Here is a 21,261-nt window from a genome sequence, read left to right as displayed (position 1 = left end):
TGGATTTATTATTCAGTTTCCCTGTAACTTGCTTGTTGCTGGCAGTGAAGAGAGCAATTAGCTACCCCAGTGACATTTACATAGAAGTGGTTATACGATACTGTACAGCTAACTGCTGATGTTTATTCAGTGCTTTAATCAAACAACTGAATGAAGTTTAAAGATGCTAATGCACCGCTTAATTTGGATGAGAACATTTATAAAAAAAATAAGCTGTTGATTTCATTAGATCTATCAAAGTGGACCCAGATATATTATTAAAGTGAACACCGCATATCCAGTATCACCTGATATTTTGAGCACAGTATTCCTAAGAGATGTATGAATTACTGAAAGCCCCATTACATTCTCGAAAATCAATCTGCATAACTCACCCTTAGAACAAGCAACATGGCCCACTGAGAAATTTTAAGAGAGATAAGAAAAATGTGCTGCTTTAAAATGTGTCATTTGTAATCATGGGTAGAACATGAGCAGTTCACCAAACATAAATATGGCCAAGGGATAAATAAGCAAGCCATAAAAAGTCAGTCCAGTATATTAGTCAGGCATATTTTTAGCTACCAGCTACTGTCAACCACATCTGTCATATGATGTGAATCACTCCAGTACATTTCCACTATAATAATAATCATATGCAAGTATTAAACTGAAAAAATACATAGACACAGAGAGAGTAAAATCAATCATAAATAACTGTATGTAATAACTTTAAAAACCAGGTCCCAGTTGTGAAAAAAGTATGAGATGTGAAAAAGTATGAGGTATGAAGACTCTCACAATGAAAAATCTTACCAAATTGAAAAGCAGACAATAAAGAAAAACCATGCACAGTGTCTGTCAAAGGATGATTGAGCCCAAAGTGTTGCAGGCATGAGGTAATCAGAAAGAATCAGAGCTCGTGCAAAGTATTTTAACCAACTGAACATAATTAACTGCAAAGCAGCCCCAAATATTTTTATCTCTACAGTGACCTCATTAAATCCTAGGGTTTGCAATAAAATTTATATCTGCTGACATCCATCTTATCCCTCTCTATCAGACCTCCAATCTGCAACCCCATCTGCCTGTCAGATATATGTTTAGATAACTCTTCACAATTTTAGTCTCAACATGTCCAAATTATCTCTTCTTCCACACCTTACTTTCTTGATCGCTCATCATCTCTATCAACCATATCACCATCCACTAGGCATGCACACTTGGCTTTCTCTTTGATTTCTCCCTCTCTTTTCCACAGATTGACTGTATGCCATTTATCTTGCTTTCCCCTTAAAATCTGCCCTTTCTTCTCCAACTTTCATTCAGCTAACACTCTGGTTCATGAATTGGTTATCGCCTCTTTTCTTGACTACTGAAACTTCTGCAGTAGTTATCACCAGCCACTTTTGGACAACTCCTCACAATTCTGTTCACCCATCTCAAAAAAAAAAAAAAAAAAAAAGACACAGAACTTGAAAAGTTGCAGAAAATACGGTTCAAATTATGAAGAATAACAGCTGCTATGGAGCTAAATAATTTGGGGCTTTTCTGTTTAGACAAAACCCCACAAAAACTAAGGGCAGTACATGTCAGAGGATTATAAATTATGCAAAAAGTACAAAGAGAGGACTTTCTTTGCCTCTCTGAGAATGCTAACACCTGAGGCACCCAATGGAGTTGATGGGAAACAGATTCAGGACAGGAAAAAAACCAAAGTATTTATTCAGACAATTAACCTATGGAAATTTCTGCCACAGGATGTGGTGATGACCACTAATAGAAGACTTTTAAAATGGGATTAGACAAATTCATAGATTCAGCCATGGCAAAGCAAATCAAAGCAACCAATCAATCTTTATTAATACATAGACCAGCACAAATCACAGCAAAAATTTGGCAGCACATATACTACAATTACATTGGCCATGGATATTAGTCACAATGGGTAAATGTAATACATATGCTAATAAATAGTACACCTTGGATTACTTGGAACATAAGAATGCAAGTAGAGCCTGCTGGATAAGACCAGTGGCCCATCTAGTCCAAGATATTGTTTTAACCAGTGGCCAGCCAGTACAACAGGAAGACAGATCTTGGGCCTCTGTGTTCTGCTTGGAAGAAGAAGAAGAAGAATTGGTTTTTATATGCTGACTTTCTCTGCCTTTTAAGGAGAATCAAACAGCCTTACAATCCCCTTCCCTTCCCCTCCCCACAACAGACACCCTGTGAGGTGGGTGGGGCTGAGAGAGTTCTGACAGAACTGCGACTAGCCCAAGGTCACCCAGCTGGTTTCATGTGTAGAAACCAACCCGGTTCACCAGATTAGAGTCTGCAGCTCATGGGAGGGGTGGGGAATCAAACCTGGTTCTCCAGATTAGAGTCCACCACTCTTAACCACTACTTTTAACTACTCTTTCAGAGGCATCTGGTTGGCCACTGTTGGAAACAGAATGCTGGACTCCACGGGGACTCAAAGGAGCATGTTATGCCACTTCTGATGAAAACCTGGTTGTGTTGTTGGCTTTCTGGGTAAGTAATCCAAATTAAACCAATCTGGAGCAAGAAGCCTTTATGTGGGAATTTATGTAAAGGACAGCCTTTTTATTGCAGAAGCTAATGGATCAGGTTCCTTTGTAGCTCAAGTCTTATTGCTTAATCACTGAGAGGCCTCTACTGCAGATACCGGTTCGTTAGGTGAAGTCCTACTCGCACTGCCTTTTGTGATGAAAATAACTAGAAACCATGCTTCTTAGCCCCATGTGACACACAGACAGGATCTGGTCCTACCACCAAAGTGGGGCAAGGGAGAAAGAAAAACTACAATGAAAATACGTTGACAACAGCCTTGCCTTTGTAACAGGACAGGAATATCAAAGCTTCCAAAGACCTGTGCTCTCCAAATGCTGTACTAACCGCAGTGAAGCTACTATCCAAAGCCTTCTCCAGGCTTTCCTTTCAGTAACAAGGGTGTATTTCACTTTTTTTCTTTTTTTACTAATCTAGCAGAAACAAAACTGAGAGCAGACAGGACTGAAGACTGCATGTGTACAAAGCAAGCAATTAATCAGCTTAAATTGGTGCCAAACAACACACTGACTACTTCATTAAAATTGATCAGCTTGTGCTAGTATCTATGGAAGCAGCCTAGTGAGAAGATTATTGGTTTTTCTGATCAGTTAATTTGTCTCCAAATTATCCATTAATATCAGAAACTGTTTTTACTTCCACTATCATTTTGAATCTTTCATACACTTTTCTAAACAGTTTAGATTAGAAATGTGTACATTATCTGCTGCTGTTGAATGCATGTAGCAGATATTTACATTTACATTATCCTTTATATTGTTTGAAGCATATAAATGACACATACAAAACTCTAGGTAAAATGGGAGTTGAAATAATTCTATTTAAGGTGCACGATGTCCAGCTATATTTTGCTGACTAAAAGATCAACTATTTTAAGTGAATGTGCAGACTCATGAATTTGGAAATTAACCCTTTTGTAATATGATGAATAAGATAGGCTTTCCTTAAAAGTTCTGGACTTAATAGAATCAAAAAGTTTAATAACAGGTGAGGCTCAGCTGATTTGTTAATACTGATCATTAGTGATCATTTGTAGCAATCATTTGTTTGGTTTTCAGTAAAAATATACTTATAAGAACAAGAGGCAGAATATAATAAAAGTTAATATTCCATTTGCATTTTCTGTACAGAGTGTACCTCACAGTGCAACTTACACACCAAACAGCAAGGTTTGGTACACATATTCAAGGTAATTGTTGTGAATAAACAGGATTTCTCTTTATCTTGATTAAGTAAAAGGTAAAGGTCCCCTGTGCAAGCACCGGGTCATTCCTGATCCATAGGGTGAAGTCACATCCCAACCTTTTCTAGGCAGACTTTTGTTTACGGGGTGGTTTGCCAGTGCCTTCCCCAGTCATCTTCCCTTTACCTCCAGCAAGCTGGGTACTCATTTTACCAACCTTAGTTGATAGTTGATCTTTTAGTTAGCGAGCTATAGCTAGACATCGTGCACCAAAGAGGTGATTGCGAGGGAAACAGCCATGCATAAAAGGCTAGAGAGAAAGAGAAAAATGTCAAACAGAGTTGCACCCTTCTTAAGCCAATGGATTTAGAAAGGTGTAATTCTGTTCAGGCTTCCAGTGAGAGAGACTCACCTCTGTCAAAACTGATGTGGTTTCACCATCATTTGGTGATTTTTTTACATTCTTGGTTGCTGTTTCTTTGACCCAATCTTCTTCTTCATCTTTGCCCACATTGTCTAAAACTTTACTCTCCCTCACAACCATATAATATGATTGGCTATAGCAACTGACATGATTTGTTCACAGGTATCTTTAAGTTCATCATTACTGATAAAATCTATGTCACATTAAATGGCCCTGACCAAATAAAGCTGAAGACAACAATGAAGAAAAATGATACCATGAAACAGCAGTTACTTGGATTTCAAAAAGGTGACAAAGTATGTAAATAAAGATTGAAAACGAAAGCTACTTTTCAACATGAAGCACACATGAAACCAAATAAATAATCTGAACTCAGCCCCAAATTCTGAGCAACTTCACATAAGAATTTTTTACTTGATGCATGCTATAAAAACAAAAAAAAAGATTTGTGTTATGACCTTTTTTTTTTTTTTTTTTTTGCATTATACTGTGAAATTTATGATTGCTGTAAACCAGAACAAATGTTTGGGTTTTCCTAACTGAAACCAGTTAGATGTGCTTTCAATAGGAGCCATACTCACAATTTGTGAAGATTTTTAAGGCCTACAAATATGTCAGGTGTTAAGCAACCAATTCTATTATTAGAAAGATCCCTGAAAGAAGAAAGGGGCGGGGAAAAACAGCATTAGTTATAGTGGAAAGTATACTGCATGGTCATAAAAAGACACATATCAGCCTTAGAAAAACCTTTAGAACTACTTACAAAGTTAAATATATTAAAAACCATTAAAAACATTTTGTAGCTTAGATAGACATGTAGCATTAAGGAATCTTTTCTGGACAAATTCTATATTTAAATAAACTATTTTATCAATTAGTCATATGTATAGAGATGTCAAAAAGTATTCATACAGATCTCTCTGCTATATATAACATACTTACATTCTCATTTTAAGGTAACAGCTTTAAAAAAAACATAAAAATCATTTCCAGAGTTGTTCAGTAATTTAAAAGGACGTAATGCACATAATGGGAACTGTTGGATCAAATAATGGAGACCATTATGTAACTCCCTTCTTACCTCTCTACTGGATCATAGTTTGATGCTAAAAGAGGCAACTATATATCCCACTGAGTTCCCTTCTTTCCCCAAACCCTGCCCTCCCCAGGCTCAGCTCCCAAATGTCCAGGAATTTCCCAAACCAGAGTTGGCAATCCTAGACCAGGCTGGACAGAAGGTATACAGCCTCAAGATTTGCATTGTGTTTACGTCAGATGAGGCTGTCAGCTAGGGCTGCCAGCTCCCCCCTCTCCTCTGGCAGGAGACTTTTGGGACAGAGCTGAGGGGATCTCGCCCGTGCGCACCCACGCGCCAACGCGCCGCCTTGCGAGGGGCCTTATACCATTCAAACTCCCGCTTGCGATGCGGCACTTCCAGATGTAAACACATTGCAAGGGGCCTTTTACCACTCAAAACCGGAAGTGACGTGCCACGATGTGTATGCATGCGTGCACGTCTGCCTGCCGACCCTCAGCTGGTCGACGGGCAGAGGGGTGAATTGCTGGGGGTTTGCCCACCACCATCAGGCACCTGGCAACCCTACTGTCAACCCATGTCATTGTTTACAAATAGGGTTGCCAGTTCCGGATTGGAAAATACTTGGAGATTTTGGGGGCAGAGTCTGAGGAGGGCGGCGTTTGGGAAGGGGAGGGACTTCAATGCCATAGAGTCCAATTGCCAAAGCAGACATTTTCTTCAGGTGAACTGATCTCTGTTGGCTGGGGATCAGTTGTAATAGCAGGAGAACTCCAGCCACCACCTGGAGGTTGGCAACCCTATTTACAAGAAATTGTTATTTATCAACATTAATCACACCCCCTCCTTCCCTCATTCTTTTACTCATTCTTAGTTTCCTGACACAATATGGAATGGCATACTGTAGCCCGATCTTGTCAAATCTTGGAAGCTAAGCAGAGTCACTGTTTGGATGGGAGACCACCAAGGAAGTCTCTGCAGAGGAAGGCAATGGAAAACCGCCTCTGCTTAATCACTTGCCTTGAAAACCCTAGGGGTCCCCACAAGTTGGCTGCGACTTAACGGCACTTTACATTCACACAGTTCCCTGACTGCTGCGGCCTCGGTGACATTATATTTTCCAGGCAGATGTTCTTACTTGAATATTAATCCCAGCAAATTGGGAATTATGTGCTTTCCAGAATGACATCATAACACTATGTAAGCAATCAGATTTAGTTACGTAAAGGCAGCATAAAATTAACTCAGAAGTACATCCTTGCTTCCTGCATCAGCACTGCCCTCGTTCTGAAAGGACAGAGGCTTTTGCTATATTTCATCATGTTGGTGGGGGGGAGGACACCAAATGGGAGGTTGCTTTTCACCTCTGATGAACATTTTCCACACACACAAAAAGCACTGTGCTTTTTTACTCTGCTCTAACTTTTAGTGTCATTAATCTATTCAGAGAAGCAACTGTATGAAATATGTGCACTGAAGGGGAACACTGGATGTGTGGGCACATGTGAGGCAGATTCAGCAGCGTTGTTGCTGGGCATGACACACCGGTAGGCTGGAAAATTGATGCTGGAAACATCTAAATGAAGGTGGATTTCTTTCTTCTTTTTTTAACTAAAACAGAGCCTGACTTACAGCAATGTGTCCCAAACATGTTGCCCATGGGCACCACAGCTTTTCAAAATGTAGGCAGGGCCATTGTAAGGAAGGGCTTATTATTGGTTGCCCTTGATCAAATGAAAGTGGTTTCCACACCTGTAGCCATTGGAGGAACAGGAGCACTGGTAAACACCCGGGCTTTGCTTATTCAGTTTGAGGGTCTGTCCTCCCTTCAAGCTTTCCTTCTTTTCTCTTTCTCTCCCCCCACCCCAGACTTTCCTTCATTTCTTCTCTGAGAAACAAGCTTTTATATTTTTTACAGGAAAGGATTTTTTTAAAGAAAAACAGACCACCCCAAAAAAATAAAAGGCTTATTAATCTGAGGAGTGAGGAAAGGTGACATGGTATGGCCCGATCATGTCAGATCTCGGAAGCTAAGCAGGGTCAGTACTTGGGAGACCACCAAGGAAGACTCTACAAAGGAAGGCAATGGCAAACCGCCTTTGCTTCTCACTTGCCTTGAAAACCCCTTGCTAGGATCGGCATAAGTCAGCTGAGATTTGACAGCGCTTTACACACACACAATGTGGGAAGTCAGAAAGAGATTTAAATGACACGATTCTCACTAAACAGAACGACGCCATCAATGTTTGGCAGTCAGCCAGAGGTTATTCTGACCTTGATAGACCAATGGCCTTATTCTGTGTTAAGGCTGCTTCATGTGTTCATCATGGAATAAAATGAGGAAGAGTGGGTAAGAGTGATGGATAATACAGACCAATGGACTGACTCTCAACAACGCAGCTTTGTGTGTTCAGCACAGCTGCCACGCAATTCTTTTGCAACATGAGGAGGGAGGTATTACATTTGGCTCCACCTCTGCAACATCCTTTTGGGGTTTGGCTCCAATTGGCCCCTATTGTAACAATTTTGATGAGCAGCTCCCTGCTCTCTCAAAATCCCAAAGGTGGCTACAGAGTAGGGTTGCCAGGTCCCTCTTTGCCACCGGTGGGAAATTTTTGGGGCGGAGCCTGAAGAGGACAGGGTTTGGGGAGGGGAGGGACTTCAATGCCATAGAGTCCAATGGCCAAAGCAGCCATTTTTCTCCAGGTGATCTGATCTCTATCGTCTGGAGATCAATTGTAATAGCAGGAGATCTCCAGCTAGTACCTGGAGGTTGGCAACCCTACTAGAGTCAAAAGGACTGGGGACCCTACACCAACAGTATTTGCTTCATTTTCATTAGGGCAACAGAGATATCAGAGCTAAACTAGGAACAGGAAACCATAGGATCATCACCTACATGGTAAGCATAAGACCATCACATCAACTATAGAGCCAATCACAAATATCGATACTTTTCTGAAATAGATAAATTTTTTAATGGGTTCGTTGAAATATTGGTGTTGCTGAAATTTGGTGAGGGACTGTGGTTGTGTGAATGTGGTCCTTTCTTTTCAGAGTACGAATTATCCTACAAACTTTTCGCGGTGTAATACCTGGATCAAATAGTAAGAAGAGCTGTAGTAAAGGGTTTAAAAAAAAAATTCAAGTAAAGAAAAATCTACTTGGCAATTGTACTAAATCCTCCAATCTTTATTTGGACATGACTCTCACTGATTAGGAATATTGCTTAAACAAAGACATGCAAATTTTTGCCAATCTGTGTGTAATAGTTTTGTCATCAAAGTACTGGCACAGACCTTCAGCAGTAAGTGCTGTTTCCCCAACCAATATGTCGCACAGATTGTTAAGCAATTGCTTTCTTATAATGAAACATTTGGAAAGGGGGAAAAACAGTTTTTAATCAGCTTGCATTCGCATGCCTTTCTCAACTGTTCCTGATTATTTCAGACCAAATTTACCTCATGTCACACAAATCTGGCATTCATTTTTTTTGCTGTAAATATTTATGCCAGAAATGTTGACTCATGAAATTGATCTTGTAAAACAAGCAGACACGTGGGCTGTATTCTGGTTTATTTTCCCTTGTAGACATCCCCATTGTGTTAATCCCCAAGATCTCTTACTCTGCTATTGCTGATATGAAATTAACTCAGTCCAGTCCAGACACACTGAGGAGGGTTCCAAATGAAATTGTTAATTTTATGTAGATTTGGCAGCCTGTGGTTTTTCCAGCTGACGCACAAAGCCCCGTGTCACGTACAGATGTCTGGGTTGCATTAGCTTTCAGCTGCTTACTATACTCTCTGTGGGAGAGATATGAATGAATAGGAAACAGACTCAAGTACAGCCTTCAGACAGCTAGCATCTTTCTAACACTAAATGCAACTTCCTTGAGAGACATTTATTAATCTTGTGAAGTAATCTTCCATTGCCTAAACACTGGCCAAGTTAATACAATGACCTCCAAGTAGGGTTGCCAGCTTCAGGTTGAGAAATACCTGGAGGTTTGGGGAGGCAAATAGGGCTGTCGATTCCGTTCATCCCGAACCGAAAACAGCCGAATTTCCCCTGATTCGGCGGTTTTTAGTTCGAATGGAACCAAACTCAAAAAAGGCGGGAAAACGGGGAGCCGAATTCAGCGAGTTTGGGGGCTTTAATCTATACTTTTTCTCCTGTGTGTGTGTGTGGGGGGGAAGCAGAGTCTGTGTGTGTGTGGGCAGGGAGCAGTTTCTGTGGGTGGGTGGGGGAAGCCAAAGGGGGCTTTCGCCCGTTCTGTCTGGGGGGGTGCCCCCTCGAGTCTCTCTCTACCTGGTTTGAGGGGGGGCTTCAGTTGTGTGTCCTTAGGTTTTCCCTCATTCATAAGATCGGTTAGATTGGTTAGGTCTACTTTGATGCTTGCTCAGAACTGGTTTTCAAATTGTGACTTAAAGAATGCATTTGCCTGGTCCCGAGTCCGATGCAAAAGGGGAAAATCCACCCCCTCCTGCTCCTGATGCTTAGCTAGCATGCCTCTGTCCCTTTCCATGGTTTGCAAACTCCCAGGCATCAGGTGTTGCTTTGCATGGTTGCAAAGGTGTTGCTTTGCAAGGTTGTGTTGCTTTGCATGGTTTGCAAACTTCTTCTGTCCAGTTCCATGGTTTGCAAACTCCCAGACGTCAGGTGTTGCTTTGCATGGTTGCAAACGTGATGATTTGCATGGTTGTGTTGCTTTTCATGGTTTGCAAACTTCTTTGCACCTGCCCTGTCCTTGCTCCCCGCAGCTCAGCTGTTTGTCGGGGCTGGGAGCTTCGAGTGGGCGACAAGCTCTGCTAATTGCAAATGAACATTAAGGAGGAGGGACCCCTTTCGGGGCCCATATCTCAGCCCCCGCTGATCCAATCTTTACAAAACTTGGGGGTTATTGCAAGAAGAGTCCTTTGAAGCTACGCTGAAAGTTTGGGACCTCTACCCCAAAAAATGCCCCCCCACAGCCACGGAAAGTTGCGGTTGTGATTTTAATAGCTTTATTCGGCCGAATTTTTCCCCGAACTCCGGATCTCATGCCGAATTGCAGAGACCCGAAGCGGGGGAGTTCGAACTTCGGCATTTCCCAAATAAAAACGGGCCGAATTTTGCCGAATCCGAATTTTACCGAATTTTTTTTCAACAGCCCTAGAGGTGAAGCCTGAAGAGAACAGGGTTGGGGAGGAGCTTCAATGGGGTATAATGCCTTCCAAAGCAGCCATTTCTCCAGGTGAACTGATCTCTGTTGCCTGGAGATCAGTTGTAATAGTGGGAGATCTCCAGCTGCCACCAGGAGGTTGGCAACTCTACTTCCAAGTGATCTGTGCTCTTTTTGAAAAAGGGATTTTGAATCTTGCTGGTTTAGACTTATTAGAGTCATTTCTTGGACTTTGTTTTTCCTATGGAGAGTAAACGATTAATTGCCTCTCCTACCGAGAAGAAAAAAGTTATATCTTGAAACCAGCACCATTTGAATGTGCTATGCCTCAGACACAGGACACAGGCTAGAATAGGGCTTAGATACTGTCCTGAGGCATAGAATTATAATCACACTATTTATTACCTCTTAGATGTTCTATACATAAGGTTGGCAGGTTCCCCCTCTCCTCCGGTGGGAGGTTTTTGGGGCAGTTTACACCTGTAAGTGCTGCATAGCAAGGGGCCTTTACCACTCAAACTGGGAGTTTGAGTAGTAAAATGGCCCCTTGCGATGCGGCGCTTCCAGGTGTAAACCAGAAGTGATGTGGTGCTGCGGGGAGGTGCGCATGCATGCATTGCCCACCGACCCTCAGCTGGTCGACGGGCAACCAGGTAGATTGGCAGGGGTTTGCCCGCCACCACCTGGCACTTAGCAATCCTATCCATATAATACTGAAAGTAACTAAAATATACTGAGATTAGTAAGTAACATGTGTGTGTATAATGACAGCCCAATACAAAACATTACTTTATTTCTGCTTGCTACAGCATCTCTGCTCAGAGCATCTCTCTGTTGTATGACCTCTGCCTTTTCCATTCACACACTGGCAACTGAGCCATACTGCATCATAGTTTTTTTTATAGTTTACCATTTCTCCCCACAAGAGGTCAGGGTTGTGTTATTGGAATATATCATCTCCACAGCAATAAGACACACTTGTCATCACGGACCTTTTACATTTCCTGTATTTATGCTAACTCAAAACACATTCAGATCCATTTGAAAATGTGCAAACTATTAAAATTCAGATCATTTGGGGAGGGAATGACAAGGCAAGAACAGCGTGCCCACAATTTGTGCTCCCTAGCAAACACAGAATGCATGCACTGTGACTTAAAAATACTTTGCTAAAAAGCATTCAAAATGCACATATTACAATAGCACTCTAAAGCTCATTGTATGTCATCGGAAAATAAATGCACTGTTAAAACTTAGAGAACAGGTTTGATCAAGGATAATAAAATGACAGTAAACATAGGGAAGGTTACAGGAAATCTGTGTGATTCTAGTAGAACTGTAGCCATTATAATGAAAGATCTTAATAATAAAATATTAGTAGAACCTTACATCTTAATTTTTATTCTTGGGCTACTTATTTACTATCAACTAAAGAGTGTTCCTTTATAGTTTTAAGCAATGTTTCCCTTAGAGGTCAGAAGCCAATTTCAAAAGATCCTAAAGTTTAGAGGAAACAGAAAAGGCATCATATAAATAAATAACAAATAATAAATAAATAACAAATCATGCATTGGGGGAAAATTCAAAATGGAACAAACCATCATATGTGGTTGCAAAGGCTTTCTGTGTTATAATTGCTTGGTGAAATATTCCAAATTCCCTAAAGACAGAAATGTCAATACAAGTGCCATTTCCAACACAATTCAGATGGAATTAATACTTACAGACGCTTCAGTTCTGAAAGTCCATAGAAGGCCCCAGGCTCAATAGTACTAATCAAGTTATTCTTCAGATCTCTGGAGATACACAATAGCAAGAGCAATTAATTATCAGTTTACATACAGCTTTTAGTCTTAAAACACAGGAGAAAAAGAAGATGAGTAAAAGGTCTGGAAATGCCTTTGCTTGGGTTGTAGCTAAAAGGGAAGAAAAGACCAAGAGTCCAGCAGCACCTTAAAGACTAACAAAATTTCTGGCTGGGTATGAGCTTTCCTGAGTCACAGCTCACTTCTAAAAGAGAAAAGTTATCAAATACAGGACAAAACTACAATATTTGCAAGGAGAGGCTCTCTCTTTAGTTACAGAAAATCACTGTCTTTGTCTCCAGCAGCTAAAATAAATGGAGGAAGAAGGGGACAAGCAAGTTTAGTTTTTGCTTCCTCCCGCTTAAGTTATAAGTCCCAATTAAAACTGGCAGCTTTACCAGCCGCAGGGAAAATTTAATGGAATATTTTTAAGGGACTGAAATAATAAGGCAGAAAGACAACATATTTATTTGCTTACTGCTCATGCAGAACAAGTTAATGTTCTACTTACTGTTATGGCATGCATGCATAGCTACCAGCATACATTTTTTGTCAAAAGACTCACAATGGCACACACACCAAAAGATGTCTGCAGAAAAAGTAATTTTAATTTTGTACTTGATAGTAACCATGGGGATCAGGAACCACACAGATTCAAAAACATTTCACTGGCATTACTATCAAATTAATGCTTGCAGCAGTGATGTTAAGACACGAGCAAATACCATGCAAACAGAACCAATGAAGGCATTCAGAAGAATGCTACTATATAGTTCTTATTTATTAAAAACATTTTTATGCCGTCATTCTACCTGATCATGGCAGCACACATAAAACATTGGATCAAATAAAACAACATTAAAGAATTAAAATAATTGGTTAAAAACACTTGAAGCTAGGGTTGCCATCCCCCTGCCCCTGCTTCTGATAAGCTGGCCAGCTATTACAACTGATCCCTTACCGCCAGCAAGGGAGGCCTACACCAGCAACTCAGCATTGTCGCTGGTGATGTGGGGATGCTCTGGTATTTGGGCAGGCTCTATGGTAAAAATGGTGTTGCCAACAATGACGCTGAAATGCTGGTGTAGACATCCCCTACTGTGGGTAAGTCCCCCCCTCGTCCCCCACTGCTTGCCAGGGTTATCTGGTAACCCTACTAGAACCAAGGGAGAGGGCCAATAACCATTAATGCCAAATGAAACAAATGAACACTAGTTCTTGCTAGTGTCATATCAATGACTTCAGTTGGATAGTGGGTGGTATGTTAAAATGCTTCCCCACATATAAAACAAACCAACCTGAAAGTGGGACACAAATACATTAGGGGAAAGGCTATGTAAAATCTTTCTGACATGCAGACAGGTTCTTTACATTCAACTGTAGCCTGGAGTCCAACCCTTGCTGCACCACCTTACATACACAATTGTTTATAAAGCATCTCTTGGAACACAATACCTTAAGGCAGAGGTTCTCAACAAGGGGGGAATTCCCCTCTGGGGGGGGGAATTTTAGGGTTCCAGGGGTGGAATTGGGACCACTATTCAGCAAAGTGTGGTGTCCTGTAGATTACGTACAATTTGTAAAATTGTAGGGGTTTTTTATTATTATTATTATTATTGAGTTAGACTATCTTGGGAAGGAGGAAATTATATTCTGAACAATGGTGAAAGGTGGGAATGGAGCAAAAAAGGTTGAGAACCACAGCCTTAAGGTAACACAGAACAGAAAAATAGATCACCTGTCGGCTTCTTTTGTGCTTAAAGAATGAGATCTGGGTGCATCACTAACCAGTCTATAAATGCGGCTGGCGTTGTATGTTCTGTGAACACCTGGCATGTATCCTAATTAGGGTTCCCATCTGCCCAGTTACGGTGGGCAATTGCCCACCAATTAACCAGGCTGCCTGCTGCCCCTCAGCTGGTCAACGGGAGGAAGGAGGCCTGCTGAAGGGGGAACCGATCCACACACGTGGCATGATGATGTCACATCCGGGTTTACCCCAGAAGTGCCGGCATCATAATGGGGACCCTCCAGCATTTTCATCCCAAAACTCTATGGTTTCCTCTATGAGGCTCCCGACGATGGCTGGGGGTGGGGGCGCCAACCCTAATCCTAAACAGTGTGGGCAGAGAGAAAGGCAGCTTCCTTGCCTGCCTCTCCCATTTACATGGTCCTCAAAGTTGTTCTTCAGTGGATCAGTGGAACCAGAGGAACAGTGGGGTATTCTTCACGGTGGATTTTGCTTCGGTTTCGAATCGGAGCAAATAATAAACTGATTTAAATAGCTTTTTCATGGCAGTGCAGATTCACCCCCATCCCAATTTTTCACGGGAGAAACAACGCACTTCTCTGCGCTGCTTACGTCTGCTGCCGCTCATGACTCACCGCTCCAAATCCGCCTAATCCCGCCCACTCTTCCCATGATCCTGTGTGTGTGTGTGTTGGGGGGGGGCATCCCGAGAGCAGCAAATCCAAGCCAAAACTCCTGTCACCCTTCTGAAGAGGGGCAGCCAGTCTGCTCTGGGTCTCCCTCCAGCCAGTGCGATCCTATGTGTGTGTGTGTTGGGGAGGGGCATCCTGAGAGCGGCAAATCCAAGCCAAAACTCCCATCACCCTTCTCAAGAGGGGCAGCCAGTCTGCTTTGGGTCTCCCTCCTGCTGGTGCGATCCTATGTGTGTGTGTGTTGGGGAGGGGCATCCTGAGAGCGGCAAATCCAAGCCAAAACCCCCATCACCCTTCTGAAGAAGGGCAGCCAGTCTGCTTTGGGTCTCCCTCCTGCCGGTGCAATCCTATGTGTGTGTGTGTTGGGGAGGGGCATCCTGAGAGCGGCAAATCCAAGCCAAAACTCCCATCACCCTTCTCAAGAGGGGAAGCCAGTCTGCTCTGGGTCTCCCTCCAGCCAGTGTGATCCTATGTGTGTGTGTGTTGGGGAGGGGCATCCTGAGAGCGGCAAATCCAAGCCAAAACCCCCATCACCCTTCTGAAGAGGGGCAGCCAGTCTGCTTTGGGTCTCCCTCCTGCCGGTGCGATGCTGTTAGAGTGGCAACTCCCCCAGCCAATCACCGTTCTTGGGGGAGGAGAAAGGAGACGTCCTGGGGAGCTAAGCAAACATTTCTTCATGGGCATCCGAGCAACAAAATGCTCTTTTACTGGAAAGTACGGCTCAGAAGTGGTTTGGATTGCCTCTCTTTTAAACCGGCTTATTTTGCTCAGTGGGGGAAAACACGGCTCTGCAGTGAATAACCAAAATTTGCCTCCGACGCAAAACAGTGTCGAAACAGCAGCAAATATCCATGAAGAATACCCCAGTGTGGGAGGCAAGTGGGAGCCAAAGTGAGAAACCAGACAAAGGGCCATCCCGTTCTCCACAAACAGACATGCTATTCTGTCACAGTAACTGCTATTATGCCAACAATGCAGCACCTTAAGATTCAAGCCCTTGGTGGGTAATATTGAAATTGTATCAGACTATTTTAGAATACAGAGGTTGCTGGTCACCTAGCTATTGTTTTTCATTATTATTCACTAAATGCACAATTAGCCTTATCTGTTGCAATTAGGGAAATGCACTTTCTGTTGGATATTTTAAAAACCCTGTAATCTTATGTCTGATATCCTTTGCCAGCTGCAGGATTACTGAACTTTCTAACAGCAGAGTTTCACAGTATTAACACCACTCATTCTTTGCTATAAAATGCAGCAGGAAAAGAAGAAGACCCAACATGAGATGGATTGACTCTATAAAGGAAGCCACAGCCCTCAGCTTGTAAGACCTGAGCACGGCTGTTAACAATAGGATGTTTTAAAAGGTAAAGGTAAAGGTCCCCTGTGCAAGCACCGGGTCATTCCTGACCCATGGGGTGATGTCACATCCCGACGTTTCCAAGGCAGACTTTGTTTACGGGGTGGTTTGCCAATGCCTTCCCCAGTCATCTTCCCTTTACCCCCAGCAAGCTGGGTACTCATTTCACCGACCTCGGGAGGATGGAAGGCTGAGTCAACCTTGAGCCGGCTACCTGAAACCACATTAATTCATAGGATCGCCATGAGTCGGAAGCAACTTGGCGGCACTTAACACACACACACACACACATATACATAAGCACAATAGTCCTGCAAGCCATAGTACAAGCCATGATATTTGTCCTAACAGAGGTGCATTAACATTTTCCATTTCACAAATTAAGAGACTGGGGCTGAACAACAGAGTCTGGCCAGAGATGAGATGCTCAGGCCGATTCACATGCTACTCTTGCAGAAGATATGTACCAGCACAGCGGGAAATACTGCAAACTGTGAAGCTCAGACATGTTAGGGAATACATGAGCTAGCTGCTGCTTACCAATAAAATATATTTCCTTTGGTGGATAATTAGGCCCTGTGCAGCTTGGCTTAGGACAGTAAATAAGCAAGGGAAAGATTCAAAGAAACCTTTTCCTACTTGTTTATCTTTGGTCTTTTATGCATGGCTGTTTCACTCGTCATCGCTCCGACGATTTCGGGTCTTTGTGTTGATTATGCGTGTCATTTCTGACTGTCAGAGGTCACCTCGCTCTCCCCCTGCTTTTCCCCGTGTTTTGTCCACGTTTTCAAATTCAAGATAAAACAGGTCTCTGAAAACGCAGGCAAAACGCGGGGAAATGCAGGGGGAGAGAGAGGCGACATCTGACAGTTGGAAACGGCATGCATAATGAACACAAAGACCCAAAGTCATCGGAGGGGTGATGGTGAGGGAAACATCCATGCATAAAATACCTTTGTTTTATTATATACTGTTTTAGTTCTCTGGGAAGCCCATAAATAAGAACTGTTTCGTTTACTCTGCAACGGGAGAGCTCGCATGAACTGTTATGTGGACAAAGGTTCAAAGGAAAATATTTGTTCTGGATTCTTTTTTATGAGAAAAAATAGGAATGGTTACATTGTTGAGTTTATATAACTATTCTATTTTAAATTTATATGCTGCTTTACGAGGTTTCAAAGTGGCTCGCAAAATTAAAACAATATAAAATCACAGAATCAGATAATCAACAGTTGAAATTAAAACATCTTGATTTCAGCTTATACAGATAGTACTGTTATTACAACCAAACCCTTCAAATTCCCCTTAAGTTGGAAAAGCTCTTCAAAATAGATCAACCGTGCATAGCCTCCAAAACCTAAGGAGGAAGGGTGCCCTATGGATTTCTTCCCAGAGGTTGTTCCAAAGAACTGGCACTACCATAGGAAAGATGCACACTCTCCCTGTATATATTGAAGGGAGCGGATGTATACACAGATTTTGTGGTGAAATTCCTTCCACCCCAGGAGTCTACCACAGATTAATTTTGTGTTTGTACTATGTGCAGGCTCTGTGCAAAAAAGCAAGAAAATACTGGAAAATGATACATGATGGAATGCAAACGATATTGAAAATCAAATTTGTGTTAGTATGTTGTTAAATATTTTGCTAAATCACATGTCAAAAGCAAGGGCTCTGACTCACCGCCGAGCCCCGTTTGCTGGCCTGCGATGGGGAGCAGCTCGAGCCAACGCGGAGGTCTTGGGATGCTCGTCAGGGCTGGGGGACGAATGGCCAGGTGCTGCAGGGCCTGCGCACCAGCTGGCGCACCGTGGCGTAATGGCGAAGAGCAGGGAGAAGGAGCGTGGCCTCACAAGCCTTGGCGGGAACTTTCCCACCGTGGCGTGTGTCGCCTGGCCTCCCTGCCCTCATATTCAAACAGGCCAATCAGGCTCAGGGGAACTTATGGTTGGGTCCAGCAGGCCGGCTCGGACCTGAGCATTTTTACTGTGGTCCAGCCGATAGGGATAAAAAAGAGCCTCCCTGCAACCCCTCTCCAGCATTCAGCTTTGAGTTGTTTGTGGGTGAAGGTCAGCAAGGGGGTTTCTTTGACGGCAGCCTCCTGCTTTATGGCTCAGATGAGTGTCGGTGCTGCCGGCGGGTGGATTAATTTCTTTTTCCACCTTGGGCAATGCAAAGCAGGCAGCTGCAGCTCTCAGGCAAGCCCAACTCTCTCAGTGGGCACCTGCCTGTCACTCTCTTCCTTTCCCGCACCAGCTGCTTGTTCTCCTTGCCTGCTTAGCAGCTGGGTAACTGGCGGCTCTCTTGCAAGCTTTTGGCTTTTCCCCTTGCCGTGGGGGGTGGGGGAAGGGTGAGGGCAGGCAGGTGGCTGTGTTTGGTGTGGGCGGGTGATTTCCCATACATACACACACACAAGGGTGTGGGAGGAAGTAAAGGAGCCTTGCATTCCCCCACCCTTTTCCTCGTAAGCTGCTAATGGAAAGGAACGCCTGTGGCTGCGGAAAAGAAGGGGCAGGTTTTGCAATAGAGCCCAGAGAGCTTGCTGGGAACTGGGGGAAAGGGGTTAAAGACAAGATTATCTTTTTTCTTCTCTCCCTTTCCGCCTCATGCTTCCTCGTGGGTAAGCACCATGGGCTCTCCTGGAGCCCACCTCTTAGTAGCTGTGCTTGGATTGCAGCCTTACAGGTTGATCCCGTGTGCACTTGCTGGGAAGTAGCTAACATTTAGTTTAGCAGGGCTTCCTCTGAAGTTAGTATGCACTGGACTGAGTTGTTAAAATGGCTGGACTAGTCATTGGTTGTATCCCCTGTGAACCGTAAATAAATAGGAAAAGATCTTTGTCTTCTCCCTGGCTAGAAGACACTTGTTCCAGCCCTGTACTTGTTCCAGCTCTTTGTGGTCCACTTTGCTATGGAAGCAGACAGTTAAAAACAACACACACACTTAATGAAGTTACTTAGTAATACTGATTTAATAATATTATATTGCTTTTTAAAAAGCACCACATAGGATGCCATATGACGTTAGGCAGGAAACCATGAACCAACATGACTTAGCACCACACAGCTGGCTTCCATCTGAGTGGGCTTCACATACTGCCATCTCATGGACCCCAGCAGGTGGGCTGGGGTAGGAGCACATCAGCTGAAAAGTGGGTTGGCCAACAGAAATGATCACGTCCCTATGCCATGCCAATACCTGGCACTGTAACCAATAAAGGTTGCCGCCGTTTTTCCTATCCAATACAGTCTCTGTGTGTTAATCTTATGCCAGCATCATCGGTGGGTGAGCAGGGGGAGGGAAGTTGCATAACATGCTCCAGTGGACGGGGGTGGCTGTTTGGGTAGTGGGCTCCAGATGCTCCCCATAAGCTCTAGGTCAACAAATGTATAATGGACTATTTAAGTATATGGTGACAGCAGCAAAAGTGCAGCATGCAAGAAAGTGGAAAGCAGAAGACTACCCGGATGTAACTGAATGGATAGATAAAGTAGTAGAATGTGCAACTACGGCTAAGTTAACTTCTTTAGAGAATAATAGATCGACCTCTGATTTTTATGAAAAATGGAAAGTATTTCTTGAGTATATAGTTGTTAACTGATAAAAATAATAGAATGTAAGAATTTTAAGTAAGACATGTGCTATTGGATATGCAATTATAATATTCAAAGAAGGTACAATAGAATAGAGGATATAGAGTAAGTCCCATTATAATGTAAGAATCGGATGCGAATGTATATCTGTATGTTTTTATGTTTTATAATATCTGTTTGAAAAATAAAAAAAAATGTTTTTTTAATTGTACAACTAAACAATGAACGATCAGCCAGTGATTATAATTAAATGTGTTTCCAAAAAAAATCCCACATTCCACCCTTATCATTGTTAATCATTTAAGCTTGTATTGTGTGTGTGTGTGTGTGCTGTCAAGTCACAGCTGACTTATGGCGTCCCCATAGGGTTTTCAAGGCAAGAGATCTTCGGAGGTGGTTTTGCCATTGCCTGCCTCCATGTGGGCTGAGAGAGTTCTGAGAGAACTGTGATTGGCCCAAGGTCATCCCAGCAGGCTTCATGTGGAGGAGTGGGGAATCAAACCTGGTTCTCCAGACTAGAGGCCACCGTTCTTAATCACTACACCACACTATCTCTCTAAGTCTTTACTACCAAGGTTATTTTGTGCATGTGCATTCTCGCACAGTATTAGGGGAGGTATTGCTTCCCCCACCCCCCATTGTGTCATTTAATCCCCCGATCTAACCAACCATGGTGCCCCTGGGGGAAGAATCAATTTCATCTACTGCACAGAAGCAAAAACACTTGCAAGGCAAGGAAATGAAATTCTACCACCACAGCTACTGTGCAGCCACAAAGCTATTCGCTTTGGACAACAGCAGGGTGAGGAAACCCAAGGCTCAGGTCATGAGTCACCCCAGCTGTCAAGCACTGTATGTTTGCCTGCCGAACACGATTGCTGCAAGTTCACAACACCCCTAGCTGTAAGTAAACAGAGGGGATCCTAAACTTCCTCACAATGTGTATGTCATCACCATCTGCTCAGCCCTATCTAGATTTAGCTTCAGTTTCTGCAGTCCCACTGACAGAAGGAAGTCACACAACAAAATCTGCCACAATTACCAAGGAAATTCAAAATAATATCTGCAGCTATCTGTAGAGCCTGGCCAAAGTGCAGCTCTATATACTTTCATGCAATTTCCACTTCATTCCCCTCAGTCAACTTACCAGGGAGAGGCAATTCTGTAACCATGTTCAGCCTGCTATCCCACAGTTCTACTGCAGCCAAATTCAACAGGTACTCCTAAAAGCACTCCTAAGATCTTCAGGGCCTTAATTAATATGCCATTTTCTCAACGTCTTATGGTTCTACACAATTTGTTCTCTTGAGGTCATGAACCCATCTAAAAATCCATTTCTGAGCTAGGGCAAAGAAGCATGTCTTCTGCATTGTGTGTGTGGGTGCTGTAAAGTCACAGCTGACTTATGTAGGGTTGCCAGGTCCCTCTTCACCACTGGTGGGAGGATTTTGGAGTGGAGCCTGAGGAGGGCGGGGTTTGGGGAGGGGATGGACTTCAATGCCATAGAGTCCAATTGCCAAAGCAGCCATTTTCTTCTGGTGGACTGATCTCTATCAGCTGGAGATCAGGTGTAATAGCAGAAGATCTCCAGCTAGTACCTGGAGGATGGCAACCAAAGACTTATGGTGGCCCCCCAGGATTTTCAAGGCAAGAGACAAAGTTTGGAGGTGGTCTGCCACTGCC

At 43.0% G+C, this 21,261-nt stretch overlaps 1 protein-coding gene across 2 annotated transcripts in view; it reads right to left on the bottom strand.

Annotated features, from left to right (window-relative positions):
• The window catches only part of ADGRA1 (adhesion G protein-coupled receptor A1), a 475,126-nt gene that overhangs the window by 308,306 nt on the left and 145,559 nt on the right, over positions 1-21,261 (bottom strand). Inside the window, exons 3-4 of one of the 2 annotated variants that reach the window (XM_056849586.1) lie at positions 12,103-12,174; positions 4,760-4,831 (exon numbers count right to left, since the gene is read on the bottom strand). In XM_056849586.1, coding sequence (XP_056705564.1) covers positions 4,760-4,831; positions 12,103-12,174 — 144 coding nt within the window. Of the gene's footprint in view, positions 1-4,759; positions 4,832-12,102; positions 12,175-21,261 lie in introns of those variants that run through there. The other variant, XM_056849587.1, reaches the window with a different exon arrangement.

Source organism: Euleptes europaea, chromosome 5 (genome assembly GCF_029931775.1).
Source record: "Euleptes europaea isolate rEulEur1 chromosome 5, rEulEur1.hap1, whole genome shotgun sequence".
In the NCBI taxonomy this organism is placed as follows: Eukaryota; Metazoa; Chordata; class Lepidosauria; order Squamata; family Sphaerodactylidae; genus Euleptes; species Euleptes europaea.
This window is presented reverse-complemented; position numbering and strand designations above follow the sequence as displayed.